General features: G+C 45.3%; 1 protein-coding gene across 1 annotated transcript; it reads right to left on the bottom strand.

Moving 5' to 3' along the window:
* Positions 1-11433: 11433 nt before the first annotated feature.
* Positions 11434-12090, bottom strand: LOC147966838 (uncharacterized). Its single transcript, XM_087530971.1, has one exon. The coding sequence runs from the start codon at positions 12088-12090 to the stop codon at positions 11434-11436; it is 657 nt and encodes a 218-aa protein (XP_087387097.1).
* Between the last annotated feature and the right edge of the window lie 6600 nt (positions 12091-18690).

Genomic DNA, 18690 nt, shown 5'->3' on the forward strand with positions numbered 1-18690 from the left:
AGGAAGCATCTCCATGGGCCATCAAACAGAGGATGTTATCGGGTTTTGTGTTGACTTCATTCCTGGCCTTAACAAGATAGGTCTCCCTAAATCGCGGTATGAGGAGAGACTGACTGGAAAAGGCACTCTGGGAAGAGACTCAATAATATGCAGGGACGGATATTCTTGGTCTCAAGCACACTACACAGTTCTACAGAACTCTACCTTGGTGACCCCGTATGTTGATGAACACAAGAACAGTCTGCGCTCCAAACACCCGGAGCAGTGCGACGACTGGATTACATGTGAACACATCAGGACTTTAAGCAGTTGGTTGGAAACACGTCTCAGAGGTGACAACACTGTTTGTGATGAGCTGTACTTGTTGTCCAGGGGACCATCTTTGACTGTATTGACTTACAAAGGATACGAGATAAATGGGAATACATTTTACACGATCGCCCAAGATCAAAAGAGCACCAACCAAAACAGTGGATCAGAAAAATCTTGGGTACACTGACAAACCGTTCGTCCTAGCCAATGATGTGGCACAGGTTATCTATGTGAAGGACATGTCCACCAAACCGAGAAAAAGAAAAGATAAGGAAGCGAATACATCATACGACGAGCCAAAGCGCCACATAGTTCTTTCAGGAAAAAGGGACATCCTGGGAGTGGACGGCAAGACAGACATGTCTGAAGATTATGAAAAGTTTCATGAAATTCCTCCCTTCAATGTCAAGGCTGACCCAAGCATCCTGATAAACAATGAAGATTATCCATGGTTACGGCGCAATAAGCAAATGACACAAGCGAAGAAAAAGTGAAGACTTTCTCCCGCAATAAGCAAATGCTATGTGGGTGAAATTATGATACCATCCCAACTTTCAACTTTTTCAGAGTTCATTTGAAATGCTTTCATGTCTTATGGTTCGAAACTTTGATACTTCGAAAGTGATTGTCCATTTTGTACACGAAGTGCATCAAGTTTTTGTCGTAACCCTCTCTACTTTTTGGAACATGCTATGTGGGTGAAATGATGAGACCATGCCAACTTTCAACCTTTTCAGAGTTCATTTTGAAATGCTTTCCAATTTCAGAGTCCTTTAGCTCAAAGAATGAATTAATAGCAAACAGAATGAACTACAAAACTTTTATGAAAATAAAAACAATCAATTAAAATATTATGTTATGATCAACTAAAATAAAACTATAATATTCTTCAATAGCAAAAAGAATATAATTTGTGTGACCTAAAATCAAACTATAATTTGTGTGACCTAAAATAAAAAATAAATAGCAAAGAAGAAAAAAATAAATAGAAAAAAAATTCTAATTTTATAGTAAAGTTATTCATAAACTAGTGATTCACACAAATTTTTAAAAATTCAAATTTAAACTATTTAAAATTTAAAACTAATGGCACTAACAGAAAGTTTATAATTTTTGTGACCTAAAAGCAAAAAGAAATCACTAAAAAACTGTAAGTATTTAGTTGTAAGTAGAAATAAAAAATAAATAGAAAAAAATTCTAATTTTATAGTAAAGTTATTCATAAACTAGTGATTCACACAAATTTTTAAAAATTCAAATTTAAACTATTTAAAATTTAAAACTAATGGCACTAACAGAAAGTTTATAATTTTTGTGACCTAAAAGCAAAAAGAAATAAAAAAATAAAAAACCAAAAAATGTAGAAATAAAAAAGAAAAACCAAAAAAAATGCCACCTACTGGGCCTCCATGGCCTGAATACGACTAGAAACCCTACATGGGCCAGGATTCAGGCCCGCAGAAGGCCCAATAGGCCCACAGGCAAAGCGGTGTCAAATTAGGCCCATAGGCCTGCAGTTCAGAGGAGTTCGAGAGGGAGGAGGCAGAAGAGCTTATAAACTGGTGTTGGGCGCTGTCAACTAGCGATGTGGGACTAAACTTTTGGGCGCGGGGCGCACAAGGGCATTGGTCCCGGTTGGTGGCATCAACCGGGACTAAAGGTGGCATTAGTCCCGGTTGGTGGCACCAACCGTGACCATTGCCCCCCTTTAGTCCCGGTTGGTGCCACCAACCGGGACCAATGGCCTTCGCTTCCCGCCCTTTGGTCTGCCGAAAAGAGGCCTTTGGTCCCGGTTGGTGGCACCAACCGGGACTAAAGGGGGGCAATGGTCATGGTTGGTGCCACCAACCGGGACCAATGCTCCGTCTATATAAGCCACACTTGTGGAAATTTTGGTACAGTTTCTTCGATCGCCGCCAGGCTGCCCCTCTGCTCGCCTCGTCATCGCCGCCGTTGCCCCTACCCCGCCCCCGAGCGCACCCTGCCTCGTCGTCGTCGCCGACCCCGAGCCGCCCCGCCGTCGCCCTCGCCCTCGCACTCGAGCTCCGCTGTCCCCGAGCCCCCGAGCTCCTGCCCCGCCCGCCCGACGCCGCCCGCCCCCATCGTTGCCGTCGCCAGGCTGCCCCGACGCCGCCCGCCCCCATCGTCGCCGTCGCCCGCGCCCATCGTCGCCGCCGCCCGCCCCCATCGTCGCCGTCGCCCGCCCCGGCCCGCCCCCGTCGCTGTCGCCCTCGTCCCTGCCCCGACGCGCACCGCCCCGTCCCGCCCTCGCCGTCGCCCGCTCCGGCCGGCCCCTTGCCCGACGCCCGCCGCCCCGGCCCGCCGTCGCCGTCGCCCGCGTCTCCTCTGGTCCGGCCGGCGCCCTAGCTAGCATTTTGTTCATATATATGCTTTTTTCATATATATATATGCTTGTTTTTTATATATATGTATACATATGTTCTCTGTGTATATATCTATGTTCATGTATATATGCAAAAGATTAGGATTAGAAGAGGGAGAAGAATATTAGGATTTTTTATATATATGTATACATATGTTCTCTGTGTATATATCTATGTTCATGTATATATGCAAAAGATTAGGATTAGAAAAATTAGGATTTTTTTCTGTTCATAGATTTTTTTTGGTGAACAAATGAATTAGAAGAGGGAGAAGAAGAGGGGGTCGAGGGTCGTCGAACATGAGAGGAGGAAGAGGATAAAAGAAGAAGAGGAATAAGAAAAGAAAAAAGAGGAGAAGAAAGAATAGAGGAGATGATCTTCTCCTCTATTCTTTCTTCTCCTCTTTTTTTCTTCTTCTTCCTCTTTTTTTTATCGGTAACGAGGGTCGTCGAGGGTCGCCGAGCGGTAGAGGAAGAAGAGGATAAAATAGAAGAGGAAGAAAAAAAAGAGAGGGGTCGACGGTCGCCTAGGGGTCGAGGGTCGAGAGGGGGTCTAGGGTCGCCGAGAGGGGAGAGGAAGACGAGGAGAAATAAATAAGAAGAAAAAAGAAGAAAAAGAAGAGGAGAAGAAGAAAGGAATAGTGGAGAAGAAGAGAAAATAGAATATATTCTATTTTCTCTTCGTCTCCACTATTCCTTTCTTCTTCTCCTGTTCTTTTTCTTCTTTTTTTTTCTTCGACACATGGGGGGGGGGGTCAAGAACGTCGGACATTCATGAGAGAGGCGAGGAAGAAGGGGAAGAAGAGGGAGAAGAAGAGGAGAGGAAGAAGAGGAAGTCTTCTCCTCTATTCTTTCTTTTCTTCTTTTTTCTTCTTCTTCTTCCTCTTTATTTTATCGGGAACGAGGGTCATCGAGAGGTCGAGGAGCGGTAGAGGAGAAACCCTAAATAGAAAGTATCATCGGTGTGAGATACATGTACCGTCGGTGTCGGACACTACACCCACATCCCACAAGTGGCGCGGGCTTCGACGCCCACGTCACTTGTGGGACGTGGATGTAGTGTCCGACACCGAAGGCCACATGTATCTCACACCCACGATACTTGCTAGCTATTTAGGGTTTCCTCTACCGAAAAGAAGAGGAGAAATAAATAAGAAGAAGAAGAAAAGAAGAAAAAAAAGAGGAGAAGAAGAAAGGAATAGTGGAGAAAAGAGAAAATAGAATATATTCTATTTTCTCTTTTCTCCACTATTCCTTTCTTCTTCTCCTCTTTTTTTTCTTCTTTTCTTCTTCTTATTCTTCTTCTTCTTCTTCTTCTTCTTCTTATTAGCCGGAAGTAGAGAGAGGTTTCCTAGTGTCAAAGTATTGAAGAAATCCATGCCTTCATCATTAGCCGGAAGTAACCAGGGCATGTTGGTACGAAGTTCTGCAAAGTTATTCTGGAATGGAGTCCCGGATAGAATAATCCGCTTTTTGGTACGAATTCAGCAAAGGCCTTCCAAATAGCGATATTCGGAAGGCTCTTGCTGAACTTTGTACCAAAAAGCGAATTATCCTATCTGGGACTCCGTTCCAGAACAACTTTGAAGAGCTTCGTACCATCATGCACATGTTACATTCGCCTAATGATGAAGACATGGTTTTGTTGAATCCTTTGACACTAGGCAACCTCCCAACCCCTCGGTGATCCTCTTGAACAAGAGAGGAAGAAGAGGGTCGTCTAGGGGTCGAGGGTTCCAGGGTCGTCGAGGGTTCGAGGGGTCGAGGATCGCCGAGGGGTCGAGAGAGGTTTCCTAGTGTCAAAGTATTGAAGAAATCCATGCCTTCATCATTAGCCGGAAGTAACCAGGGCATGTTGGTATGAAGTTCTGCAAAGTTGTTTTGGAATGGAGTCCCGGATAGAATAATCCGCCTTTTGGTACCAATTCAGCAAAGGCCTTCCAAATAGCGATATTCGGAAGGCTCTTGCTGAACTTTGTACCAAAAGGCGGATTATCCTATCTGGGAGTCCGTTCCAGAACAACTTTGAAGAGTTTCGTACCATCATGCACATGTTACTTTCGCCTAATGATGAAGACATGGTTTTGTTGAATCCTGAGACACTACGCAACCTCCCGACCCCTCAGCGATCCTATCGAACATGAGAGGAAGAAGAGGATAAAAAAAGAAGAGGAAGAAGAAAAAAAGAGGAGAAGAAAGAATAGAGGAGATCTTCTCCTCTATTCTTTCTTCTCCTCTTATTTTTCTTCTTCTTCCTCTTTTTTTTATCGGGAACGAGGGTCGTCGATGGACATAGATGTAGTGTCGTCGTTGTCGATATATACCCCCTCCCGATAGCTTACTATGATTAGGTAGCTAGTTCTACGTTTGGCACTAATATATCCATCTATCATGTTTGAATAATAATTGCCATGTTGTAAATATTTGTAGAAACTATGGACACCGCCCTAGACGAAGCAACAAAAGAAGCGTTGTTGAGGAACATAATCGCAGAAGGAAGTGATGCCATCTCGTTGTTTCTCAACGAAACCGATGGTCTGGAAGGAGAGGGTGAACAAGCTGGCTACGGTGACCTAATGCCGGTGCAAGAAGAAGAACATGAGGACGGCTCCGGTGACCGAACCGAGTCCGGCCAGGTATATATATTAGTTAAGCCTATGCTGACTAGCTGATTGATGCATTCATTGTTTTGGTATGTACACATATTAATTAAGTCTTTGTTCTTTTTTCTAGCCCTCCGGATCGAGCACAACTTCGGTAAAGAGACGAGGCCCGAAGAAAAAGTTGAGCTCGGATGAAAAGTTTGAGATCATAGCAATCGCGCCCGACGGCCAACCTATTGAACCCCTCCGGACAAAGAGCGCATTTGTTGCTCAGTGCGGGGTTCTGGTTAGGGACAAGATCCCGATAAGCATCCAGCAATGGTTTAAGCCGGCTACAGAAGACCCTGAGGTCTCTTATGTCAATGATATGCAGAAAAATGATCTTTGGACTGAGCTGAAGTCAAATTTCACCCTTCCGCCTGAGGATAATCCAGAGAACCCAGTTAAAGAGAAATTAATCAAGTCTTTTGCTCTGAAGAGGATGGCAGAACTATTCAGGAGGTGGAAGAAAGAGCTGAATAAGTTTGTCGAAAATAATGAGACACCAGAATTTAAGGGCAGATATGAGAATATCAGAGATCACTGGCCCGCATTTGTGGCCCACAAGACATCGGAAAAGAGTAAGAAGATGTCGGCGACAAACAAGCAAAATGCTGCGAAGAAGAAGCTTCACCATCGCACGGGGTCTGGTGGCTACCTCGTAGCCCGGCCTAAGTGGTCCAAGACTGAGAATGATCTGGTTCATAAAGGGATCGAACCAGAGACAATTAACTAGCCAGACCGTTGCCGGACTTGGTTCTTCGGGGCTGGCGGAACACTGGACCCTGTAACAGGGAAGTGCATTTGGACGAACGATCAAATGGACATACCAGTCAGTAAGCTTAAGCAGTATATCGAAGCAGCGCAGGAAGGGACGTTCTTTCCAGACAGAGAGAACGACGAGCTCACAATGGCCCTCGGGAATCCTGAGCACCCTGGACGGACACGAGGCACGCCAGGCTCCATTCCGTGGAAGGTTGGGTTTCCGGACGCAGGTGGTTACAAATCCCATGAGAGGAGGAAAAAAGTGCAGCAGACCCAAATGCAGGCGCTGCAAGCAAAGGTAGACGCGATAGAGGAACGAGAAGCAAATCGCAGCAAACGTACTGCCGAAGCCTCCCCCGAAGCTACCCCGCCATCTCAGCGCAGAAGCAGCGTGGCTTCCACCGAGCTGCTTCAGCCGGAGCATGCCTTGACGGCTCCTGCCAGCTATCCCGTGGATGCTATAACAGAGTCTCAAAATTGCCACCTTATGACACAATGGATGAATTTGAAGGTCAAGGCGGCTGTTGGCTCTGTTTTTCCTACTGAACCCGGCGCAACTTTTCACTGCCGGCCGATTCCAGAAGGATATGCTAGGGTGATGGTGGATGAGATAACGGAGGGATTTGAGGACCTCCAGCTTGACCACCCTACCGGTGAAGGGGGGACTCGGCTGGGGTCTGCTCTGAAGACTCTATGCCTATGGCGGAAGGAGCTCATCAACCTTCCGAACTGGACGCCACCGCCTCCTCCTCCTCCTCCGGCGAGTTAGGGCACTCCGCCTCCACCGCCTCCTCCTCCGGCGAGTGACGATCAGGGCCCTCGGCCGGCTCCTTCTCCGGCGCGCGGCGGCACTCCGCCTCCTTCTCCGCCTGCGCCGACGCGCCGGAGCATCTAGCCTCCTCCTTCTCCGCCCCGTCAGCAAGGGCGGAAGAGACCTGCCGCCGCTCCAGCTGCTCCGGCGCGTCATAGTCCTTCTCCTCCGCCTCTTAAGCAAGTAAAGAAGACAACCGCTATGTCTGCTCGGTCGGCGTCTAGCAGTACAACCAGAGGCGGGAGGACATACAGATTCGGTCCTTCTCTGAAGACTCCAGAGAAGTTACCATACGAGAGGACCCAGGAGGAGAACGCCGAGATCGCGCGAGAAGAAGTGAAGAAATTCTTTGAAGGGGTGAAAGCAAAGAAACATCCACCTCCGGAGGAGAAGGTAGATCGGGTGAAAGTGAAGCGCACTCTGGCTGCCCTGACAAAACCACCGAAGTCTAATTCGCCGAAAGGAAACTATGACCGCATTATTGGAAAGGAATTTGCCGAAGCGGAGCGGTCCGGAAGTACTGTCAGTGATCAAAGGCTGAAAGAATGACGAGCTGGGAAACAAATTGCCCAGCTCGGCGAACAAGCGAAGCAATCGTGCCCCCCGCTTAAGGTGCCTAGCCACAACGTCGCTAATGATCCGAGGATGGTGCCCGGTTATAGCAATCTTGCAGATTACCTGCCCGACGATGTACATTATGAACCCATGGATGTGCAGATACAAAGATACGAGTACGGGAAGCCTCTCGTCAAAGATGAAAGATCTCTATCAACGATGATGCGAAGATTGCATGATTGGTACTTGAAAATCTGCAGAGACTCTGGGGGAGGAGTACTTTGTATTTGAAAGTTAAAAAGGAGCATGACCTCGTTGGAATTGATCTGTTGCCTGTTCCATTTGAGGAGTTCTATCAGTTTTTCAATCAATTGGCCCTCGATAAAGCAACTGTCACCTGCTACTGTCTGTAAGTAGTACTACTTCTGTCATTAAGTTTCTCTATATAGCTTAGCTCTTTCATTGCATGTATTTATAATCATCCTCACTATATTATGCAGATTGAAGATCATCAAATTGAAGAAAAGACAAGTCGGTGATATTGGGTTCATTAACACATATCTCATAGATGCAACTCAGGTTAAATTTCATGCCGCAGAAACCGAGGCCAGCATGCTACAATCGTTGATAATAAATCAAAACAACGATATAATACTCTTTCCTTACAACTTCAAGTGAGTGTTACTGTCTTGTGCGTATTCGGTTTCCCTTATATATTAGTCAAGGTTATAGTAATGTAATTGATGAGTTATGCATGCGTGTGCAGTTTCCACTATATTCTCCTACATATTAAGCTTGAGCAGGGACTAGTAAGAGTCTTAGACTCAAGACGAAAAGATCCCAAGGACTATGCAGACATGACTCAAATACTCGAGAAGTAAATTAAATCGATCATTATCCACCATATCAGCAACTTTGTTCATTTCCTGATATATCAAGTAATTGTTTTCTTTGTCCGGCACGGTTTGGAGAAAATTCACCAGAAAAGCTCCGGGACTGCCGAAGGAGCTGCAATTTAGATACCCGAAAGTAAGTACTAGCTATAGTAGCATTTTAAGCGCATCTACTAGTCATTCAAGCGCTAGTTTCATCAATACCATTTGGCATTCTTGCTTATCAGTTTGATTAACCTCTATTTCTTGTAAAGTGGTTGTGGCAGGAACAAGGGAATGATTTCTGTGGATACTATGTTTGCGAGTCCATCCGCCACACGACCTGTGAGCGGTGCTACACTGACGAATAATATGAAGTACGTAAATAACAACATTCACAATTTTATTTTATTACCATCATTTGTGTTTAGTTTCATTCATTCATATATATATGTATTGACCCCCTTCTTTAAATTAGATGTTTCGGAAGCGGGATGAACTCCTAGCACCAGCTCGCATGCGAGGAATTCAAGAGGAATTGGCGGCATTCTTTCTTGACCACGTGATCCCTGAAGACGGAGAATTCTATGTTGCCCCTGAGTCCGTATGATTATATTTGTAAGAGATAATTAATGTATATATGTAGCCGGTAGTGTCAGATAGATATACGAGAACTTGTTGTTCGACCAATCTCTCGGAGAAGGAGAGGTGGTCGATATCACTTCTCTCTGTATGCATATATGTTCATCACGATCTTCTGTTTCCTTCGTTTGCTTACTAGCTAGCCAGCGTGTCTAGTCCTCTCTATACGTATGTATAGTACGTAGCGTCGACCAAGCACGGACATAAGAGAGGACACTTCTCTCTAGTAATTATAGCTAGCTAACACAATATATGAAACACCTAAATTAACCCCCCAAAACCCCCAACCCCCCCCCCTTTCAAAAAAAAACAAAAACCCCAACCACAGAAGTGCTGACGCGTGGATGCCTATTGGTCCCGGTTGGTGCCACCAGTCGGGACCAAAGGGTCTCCTGACTGGGCTCTGCGCACTGCCCACGTGGAGGGCCTTTAGTCCCGGTTCTGGATTGAACCGGGACTAAAGGGGGGAGGTATTAGTACCGACACTTTAGTCCCGGTTCAGGAACCGGGACTAAAGGCCCTTACGAACCGGGACTATAGGCCCTTTTTCTACCAGTGTGTAGGCAGGGGTAAAAGGTCCCAAGTGCATGTGCGCTCAAGAGCATGAATCTCCTCTGCCATAGCATGCTGCCATTCAGAATGAGTAGCAGCCTCATGATATGTAGACGACTCAACAAGAGTGGTAGCAGTAGCAACATAGTACGCAGGAGGATGGAGAGCGTGGCGATCACGCAGATTATACCGAGGTGCAGGAGGGTAGGTGGTTCTGAAGGAATAGGACCCAACAGGGAAGGAGTGGAAGTGGAAGTGGGCGCATCCGAGGGAGAAGGGTGTTGAGCACGACGGGAGTAGACAAAATGAAGCGGAGAGAGAGAGAGGGGAAGTGGAAGGTGGCGCATCAGAGGGAGAAGGGTGCTGAGCACGACGGGAGTAGGTAAAAGGAAAAGGAGAGAGAGTGGATGGCTCAACCCGGGTAGGAGTGTTAGGAATAGAAACCTCATCCTGTGTAAGCTGAAGCTCATGAGCAGACACAGGTGAAAGGCTAGGAGTGGACCTACCAGGTGACGGTGAAGAATCAGGTAGAGTCAAAAAAGAGAGAGGCTCGACTAACGACTCAGTGGTGGCAGTAGAAGAATGACGAGGGTAGAAGGAGAGAGACTCATCAAAAGTGACATCTTTGGAGATTCTCAGTCTCCTAGCAATAGGGTCCCAACAACGGTAACCTTTGTGCTCCAAACTCTAGCCAAGGAAAACACATTCAACAGATTGAGCAGTCAATTTGGTGCGTTCATGAGGGTGGAGAAGAACAAAACAGGCACAACCAAACAGGCATAGACCACTATAATCAGCTGGACCATCACCTAGATGATCAACTGGTATCCCTCCCTGAAGAGCAACAGAAGGCTGAATATTAACGAGATAAACAGCGGTAGAGACAGCCTCAGCCCAAAAGTGCGGGGGAACAACAGAAGATAAAAGAAGAGCCCGAGCAGTCTCAAGGACGTGACGATGTTTGCGTCCAGCCACCCCATTTTGAGCATCAGCACCAGGACAAGAATACTGAGGAAGGGTACCCTGTTCAGTAAGGAAACCACGAAGTGCACGAGATAGGTACTCGCCAGCCGAATCAGCACGAAAAACTCAAACAGAGGAATCATACTGAGTGCGAACCATGGTAGCAAACGACTTGTAAATTTAAAGCACTTGACTACGAGATGACATAAAGTAGATCCAAGTGTGGCGAGAAAAATCATCAATGAAAATTATATAATATTTGTGACCCCCTTTCGAAACAAAGGGGGCAGGACCCCATACATCAGAGTGAACAAGTTCAAAAGGTCGTTGAGAAACAGAATTACTAGAGGGATAGGGGAGTTGTATCTGCTTGCCAAGCTTACAGCCCGTACAAGTTAGTGAACTATCACCACATACAGACCCTAGAACACCACTCCTAACCAAAGAAGACAAGCGGGAGCCACAAATGTGACCCAATCGATGATGCCACTGAGCGAAGGATGTGGTGGAGGTGGCAGCTGAAGCAAAAGGGGTGGTGATGTCCGACTGGCTAGAGGACGCAGCGGAAGGAAGGCACAGCCAATCGAGCTCACAAAGGCGCTGAGAGTCATGGCGCCGAGGACCGATCCCAACCAAAGTCCCCGTACGACAATCTTGAACACAACAAGAGTTAGAATCCAGAATAACACGACAACCCAAGTCAGTAAGTTGACCAGCAGATAGAAATTGCATAGTCAGTTTAGGAACATGAGAAACAATAGGGACATGAAAAGAAGATGTGGAAAGAGTCCCTCTTGGGGCAACACGAAGAGAAGTGCCATCTGCAGTCTGAACCGTAAGTGGAGAAGGCACAGAATTGACAGCACATAGGTGATCTCTGTGTGGTGTCATGTGGAAGGAGGCCTAGGAATCAAGAATCCAGGGCAAAGATGTACCTCACGAAGAGTGCGGTGGTGGACCAGACGTCTTGCCAGCAGAACTAGCAGAACCTAAGGATGGTGCAGAAGCAGTAAGGCGGCGCAGCAAGGTGAGCATCTCCTGGTGAACCTTCTCGAAGGAGCCCTCGCGAGAATTAGAGGAGCCTCCCGAGTCCTTTTGAGGACGGCCACCTTGGCGACCCTGTTTCCTCCTCTTGATGCACTCCGTGATCATCTGACCATCCTGCTTGCAGTAGTTGCAGAAAGCACTAGTGGAGGTTGCTGCCACCTGTGTAGAAGAGGGCACACGAGGCAGCGGTGGTAGAACGCGGGCAGCCAGGACTGCTGAATAGGATGGCAATAAGCCCGTGCTCTGTAGACGCACCTCCTCAGATCGCACCTCAGCAAGGGCCTCCAGAGTAGAGAGCCGAGGATGGCGTGTCAATAGCTGAGCACGACTCTGCTCGAACTCCGTCCGGAGGCGAGTGAGGAAGTCGTAGAGACGACGAACCTCCAGCTTAGCTTGTTGCCGCACACAACATTGACATCTGCGACGAACATCAGCTCCCAGAGAGTCCAATTGGCGCCACACTGCCGACATCTCCTTGTAGAAATCATCCACAGTAGCATCTCCCTGTTGTAGTTGTTGCTCTTGAGGAACAACAGAGAGATACATGGCATCCCCTGTAGACTCATAGCGATGGCGAAGGTGCTCCCACATCTGATATGCAGTGGTAGACTCAAAGCCCTCGGAGGAGGACTGGACAAATTTAGTGAAGAAAATTTATATAGGGAGTTTGATATTACGAAAAATAGAGTTTTTGTCCACCCTAGAAACTGCATTTTCTCTTTGGCCCGTCCAATCAACCTTTTGTAGCTCCGCCACTGCATCGAGTGCGACCGCGCCTGCATCTTTGGTGGTTACAGGATGCCCAGAAGGTAAAAGTGAAATTAAGAAGAAAATAAGTGTACGTTTTTATGTCTACAGACTGTTTCATTCAGGAAAATCAGAATTTTTTGCGCCCAGGAACTGAAGCCAGTACAGAATAACAAGTGTATGTAGCATAAAATTCACTGGTATGCATGATGGACATTTAGAATAAAGAAACAAATTATGAGAAGTCACAAAGCGCGTCGTATCCCATAGTCAACACTAACGTCTGTAATCTTCAGCTATTAAACTTGTTTCTAGGGGAAAAACTTCAGTTGTTAATATCAAAACCACCGCTTCCAGGGGAAAATAGGATGAACTGCGGCAGACATTCTGGTCTTTGGTTTCATGCAAACTCACACACTTAAAACATCCAAAAAAGCACGAGCCTGCAAATGAAAAAGAACGAAAAAAATGTGTGCGCAGCTTCATTTCATATGGAATTAAAACACAATGCTGAAGTAGGCGCTCCCTGTTTCGCAAACAGACAAGCAAAATCAGATACAAGGTAAGGACTCTGTTTCAGCAAAGCACCATCCATGACCAACAGACTGCTTGAGTTTCGGTCATTCTGGTGACATTGACATGGCACATGGACATAAATCAGGGACCACTAGACACTCCCAAAGTGTATAGATCGAACGAACACCAATGCCTTGAATCAGCTCCGTCCCGAATCAGCTTGACAGAGAGGTGCTCTGCTTTTACTAGTCATGCAGAAAGCGGATTATGCATCGTCACACTTACATAGTATTAATAAGACCGATCACAGTAGAACTCACTAACTTCCTGAGATCAAAGCGTGGAGGAACTTAGCTTCTGGTACCATTATCACACATCCAAAATACCAATAGCTGGTACAAAAAACCCTTTGGCATATAAATGACTTCCCAAATTGATTCTCTAAAACATTACAGCACACGCAAACACGCACGGAACATATGAACAGTACATGCTTTAAAGTGCTACCTGCGTTTGGAGGTTTTCGTTCTCGGCTGTTTCCTCGAAACCATCTGCTCCTAAAGAACCAAATCTCGGTTCTGGCAAAGCTTCCTTTATTACGCACACGGCTCCAACTGTTTGTTCATCCTCTTCACCACAGGGGCTGATTTGTTTTGGGTACAGTGTGGCGTCCCTTCTTTTCCCCTACAGCCCTATAACATGTGAACAGACACACTTTGTTTGTAAGATCTCTGAAGAGGCAAAAGGTAGAAAGCTTTGTTCACCACCTGTTGGTAGCCTTATTCACGTTAGTCTTAAGAAGTTGCCATTTGAGCTGACATTTCTTTACTTTGACGAGGCAAACTGTATCAACTCGACCATGCATGCACTTCTCTGCTGTAGCGAGCAAAGCAAAAGCTCAGCGTACAGTGGGGTAGCTCTATTTGTGATTGATATTAAGATCGATGGTAATTTAGCATGCCTCTTGATAGACGGCATTTCTTCTCTGTTTCACTGACTTACTCTCTGATACTCTTCTTCATAGTTCTGAAACAATCTTATGCCAAAGCGTGTGATGAACTGATGATCCATTAATCATTTTAGAGAAAAGTGTGATGAGGAGCATAAATCTTAATCTTTTTCAAATTCAAGACTCAGCTTGCTGTCAAAGGAAGGTGGTTGGATCTCAAGACTCGGCGAACTGAACAGAAGAAGGCAGCTGGTTGTTGGGTAGATAAAAGCAGAGAAGCTTCTCTCCTGTGGACCAGCTAGCCTTCCTCCTCTGCTCCTCGTCTCCTTTGCCAGCCTTCCATCTGCACATCACCGAAGCTCCGCATCTTCCCACCTTTCCTCCTCTGCTCCTCGTCTGCTTCGCCAGCTCCGCAACCTGGCTTCAACTACTTTATTGATGAATTCTTGTTCCCTTCTCCCAGTGCTTTGCTGGTCCAGCTTTGCCAGTGAACTTTGGAGAATCTGTGTTGATCCATCATAGAGCTTGTGTTAACTCCTGTGAGAAACTGATGCATGTACTTTGTGAGCTCTTAGGCTATCTTTATTCCTGATGATGACTCGCTGTGCTCAGCAGTTTATACTTTATAGTTCTCATGTTTGCTGCCGATGTGAAGAAAACTATAGAAGATTTGTAGATTTGTAGCTCCTGGTTTGTATTTATGTTCTTTTGACTGGTTTCTGTCTGCATTCCAGAACTATTTGCTGTTGTGTTTTGAGCATTGGAAACTGAAGGAACGCTCTCCAATTTTCCTTCAAGTTGTTATTAGCCCATAGTATATGTTCACAGCAAGACGGAAATTATAATGCTAGCTCTTCCTGAAGTTTGAATACCGTTTCAGTCAAAACCCTCAGCTTGAATATTGCAGCATGATGTGGGTGACTTGTTAATATTGTGGTTGCGCATTTCTATATCTTGTCATTGCATCTTCTTTCCCACAGGCTAGAATCTTAGCCCTTAACGCATCATACTTCTTGAAGAATGGCGGCCACTTCGTCATTTCCATCAAGGTACCACTCAGTGTCATACTTGGAGCATGCCTTAGAAAATCTAAAATTTCCATTTGTGCTGACGTTGCTCTTTCCTTTGGCCAGGCAAACTGTATCGACTCCACCCAGGCTGCCGACGAACTACACTTCTCTTTCTGCTTTTAAGTTCGCTGGTCCGGTTACTATTTCCAGTTTGATCTTTGATAACATTGTGTTGTCTTATAATCTGATCTCTTTGCTTCGCTTTCTTCTTTGCACACAATATTAAACCCATGTTGAGGCTTGATTTTGAATTCATTCTCGCATTGAAGGGATATACTTGGTACTCAAATTTCAGCTGGAATACTTTTATCAATAAGAAAGCCTCAGATCGAATATTGAAGCATGATGTGGGTGACTTGTTACTATTTGTGATTGAGCACTTCTGAGCCTTGTCATTGCATCTTCTGTCCCACAGGCTAGAATCTTAGCCCTTAACGCATCATACTTCTTAAAGAATGGCGGCCACTTCGTCATTTCCATCAAGGTACTATCAGTTTCATGCCATCTCGAAGAAACACTTGCCTTGTAACTTTTAGAAGTTGCCATTTGAGCTGACATTGCTCTTTGCTTTGAATCAGGCCAACTGTATCGACTCCACCCAGGCTGCCGAGGCGGTGTTTGCCAGCGAAGTGGAGAAGCTCAAGGCCGACCAGTTCAAGCCCTCGGAGCAGGTCACCCTGGAGCCCTTCGAGCGCGACCACGCCTGTGTCGTCGGTGGTTACAGGATGCCCAAGAAGCAAAAGTGAAGTTGAGAAGAAGCAAAAGAAGTGGCTGTGTTGTTTCTGCCATCTGCTTGCTCAGATGTACTAGTAGCAGTAGTAGTAATGGGTGGCCCAAGTGTAAGGGGGTTTTTGCGAGACAATTCCTGCTGTTTTACAGCAATTATGTTAAACTTGATTTGAGCAGAAAATGTTACTCCATCTGAAATGAGTGAACACACTAAAAATGTTAAAACATCTCTTATTTGTGAACATCTTATATTTACAAAAAAAAGCCCCTTGCTGAGCAAGAGACTCAAGAGATGTTCCAACAATGAAACTGAACTGAAAGGTAGACGATTCTCCACGTATTACTGGGCATCAAAATACAAATTTAGAGTCATCTCTCATAATTTATACTGTCATAGTGACGTACTGTGCTAACAATATATTTTCATGTTAATTCAGACTTCTGTAAAGAGAAATATGCTACTCAGAGTTCAACAATCAAGTCTACAGGTAGCCGCTTGTACACCGTTCTGCAAGAACAAAACAAAGGAAAAGGAAAAGGAAAAGAACATCTCACCTATCAAACTCAAAGCAAGTCTGCAGGTAGCCGCTTGTGGCCTGTAAGAGAATTGTTCGGTTTACGTTAAACTTGGTTTGAGCTGAACATGAAATGGGGTTACAGTAATCTGTTTGAACATCATGCACGCCGCCGCAACCCCTCCGTCGCGGCCCTCCTCGACACCGACTATCTCAAGCGCCTCATCGTCCACTTTCCCCGCAGGTTCGCTTTCTATTTCGTGGAATATTCAGATCAATTTAGACTCGTTGCTGGATTACTAAGGAGAAAATTGCTATGATCTGTGCCTCACCAGTGGACGTGCTAGCCTGCCGTGCCGTGCTCGGCGCGGTCGATTGTCCAAATCATTCGGCCATAACTTGACTTGACTAGAAGAAAAGTATGCAAGCAGTGCAAGACCATGACGTCGACTGCGAATGCGCTGCTTCTCTCTGCTATTATACTAGTACATAATTAACACTTGTTAATTAATCCTAACACTCTCCACACTATCTGCACTGCTGCGTATTTGCTTGTTCAATTGCTCTGCATGGTAGACTGTCCAGAGCGTTATAGGTTTTCGCATGGTTAACTTCAGTAGCATTAGAGTCCCCGCAAAAAAGAAAACTTCAGTATTAGAGAAGTATGCATACAACATGAGAAAGACCAAGACGTGGACTAGCTTTGCTTGTACACCATACAATGGGAGTGGTTGGTAAAATTCTGATGAATTTTTTGAAATACTGCCCTTTTGATTCGTTTTGCTGATTGCTGAGTATTTATGCATCTAAATTTGTGTATTTCAGGTAGACGGAGGGGTTGCCAACACTAAAAATTTTTTTTAATTTTTTTTCGAAAAGGGGATCTCCCCGGCCTCTGCATCAGAACGATGCATACGGCCATCTTATTAACCAAATAACAAAAAGTGTCAACAAGGTTCCACAGTCTCCGGCCAGACAAAAGCAAAGGATAAATGCAGCTCACACAGAGGCTGGCTAAAAATAGATAGGGAAACTAATTGCCTATCCTATTACATGACCGCCATCCAAACCGGTTGAAGATATCCCGAGCTACCATCTCCCAACGAATAGATCCAGTAACCAAATGCTCCCTGGCCTCCATCAGAGTGAGTAGCGACCACGAACGGATCAGTGCCGTAGCTCGGAAAATAACCTGCAAAAAATGAATCCGTGATGTTCTGTTAAAAACCAAATCATTTCTGCAATTCCAGATAGTCCATAACAAAGCGCAAACTCCAACCCGAATATGTCTTGCTAATGCAGGCTCAACCCCATTAAGCCATGTCCCAAATAAAGCATTGACCGAAGTCGGTGGAATAATATTAAAAGCAATATGGACCGTCCGCCGAAGAACTTTGGCCAACGGGCAATCAAAGAATAGATGCTTAATCGTCTCATCCCGATCACAGAAACTACACCTAGTAGGTCCTGTCCAATTGCGTTTAATCAAGTTGTCCTTTGTTAAAATAACTTGTTTATGGACAAACCACATAAACACTTTAATTTTTAAAGGAACTTTGACAGCCCAAACATACTTGGAAGTTGGAATAGCATTCGAATTAATAACATCAATATACATTAATTTAACTGTAAATACTCCAGAGCTAGTCAACTTCCAGCGCAATATATCGGGTTGGTGAGAAAGTTAAACCTACATCAGTCTCCTAACTAGATGGAGCCATTCTTCCCAACGATTGCCCGCTAGCGACCGTCTAAACTGAATATTAAGGGGGATAGATTGGAATACCGTTGCCACGAACACCTCGTGTCGTTGAGCAATCCGATATAAAGACGGATATTGAATGGCTAAAGGTGATTCACCAAGCCAAGTATCCTCCCAGAAACGTGTACTTGTACCGTTTCTAATAACAAATCTCGTCCTATTGAACATAGATTGTTTGAATTTCATTAGTCCTTTTCAGAAAGGCGAATCAGTCGGCTTGACTGCGACCTAGGACAATGTTTTAGTCTGGAGATACTTGTTGCGGAGGATCTACGCCCACATGGCCTCAGTCCCGAAAGACAGCTTCCACAACCACTTACTAAGAAGGCATCTGTTCTTAACTTCAAGATTTTCAATACCAAGACCCCCTTGGTCTTTCGGTCTACAGATGATGTCCCATTTAGCAAGTCGGTATTTTCTTTTAAGTTCATCACCCTGCCAAAAGAAACGCGACCGATAGAAGTCCAGTCGTTTCCTAACACCAACTGGGACCTCAAAGAAAGATAAGAGAAACATAGGCATACTCGTGAGCACCGAATTGATCAATATCAAGCAGCCTCCGTATGACATGAGCTTACGCTTCCAACAGCTCAGTTTTTTCTCAAATCGATCCTCGATGCACTTCCATTCTCTGTTTGTAAGCCTACGATGGTGAATCGGAATACCAAGGTAAGAGAAGGGTAAACTCCCCAACTCGCACCCAAACAATTGCCTGTAAGACTCCTGGTCGTCTTTGGCTCTACCAAAGCAGAACAACTCGCTCTTATGAAAGTTAATCTTTAACCCGGTCAATTGTTCAAATAGGCATAACACTAGCTTCATATTTCTCGCCTTGGCCAAATCATGCTCCATAAAGAT

The sequence above is a fragment of the Triticum urartu genome, chromosome 6A (genome assembly GCF_056163025.1).
Source record: "Triticum urartu cultivar PI428250 chromosome 6A, HENAU_Tu73, whole genome shotgun sequence".
NCBI lineage: Eukaryota > Viridiplantae > Streptophyta > Magnoliopsida > Poales > Poaceae > Triticum > Triticum urartu.

Coding starts and splice junctions, on each gene's coding strand:
- LOC147966838 (XM_087530971.1), bottom strand. CDS start 12,090: ATGTATCTCTCTGTTGTTCCTCAAGAGCAACAACTACAACAGGGAGAT.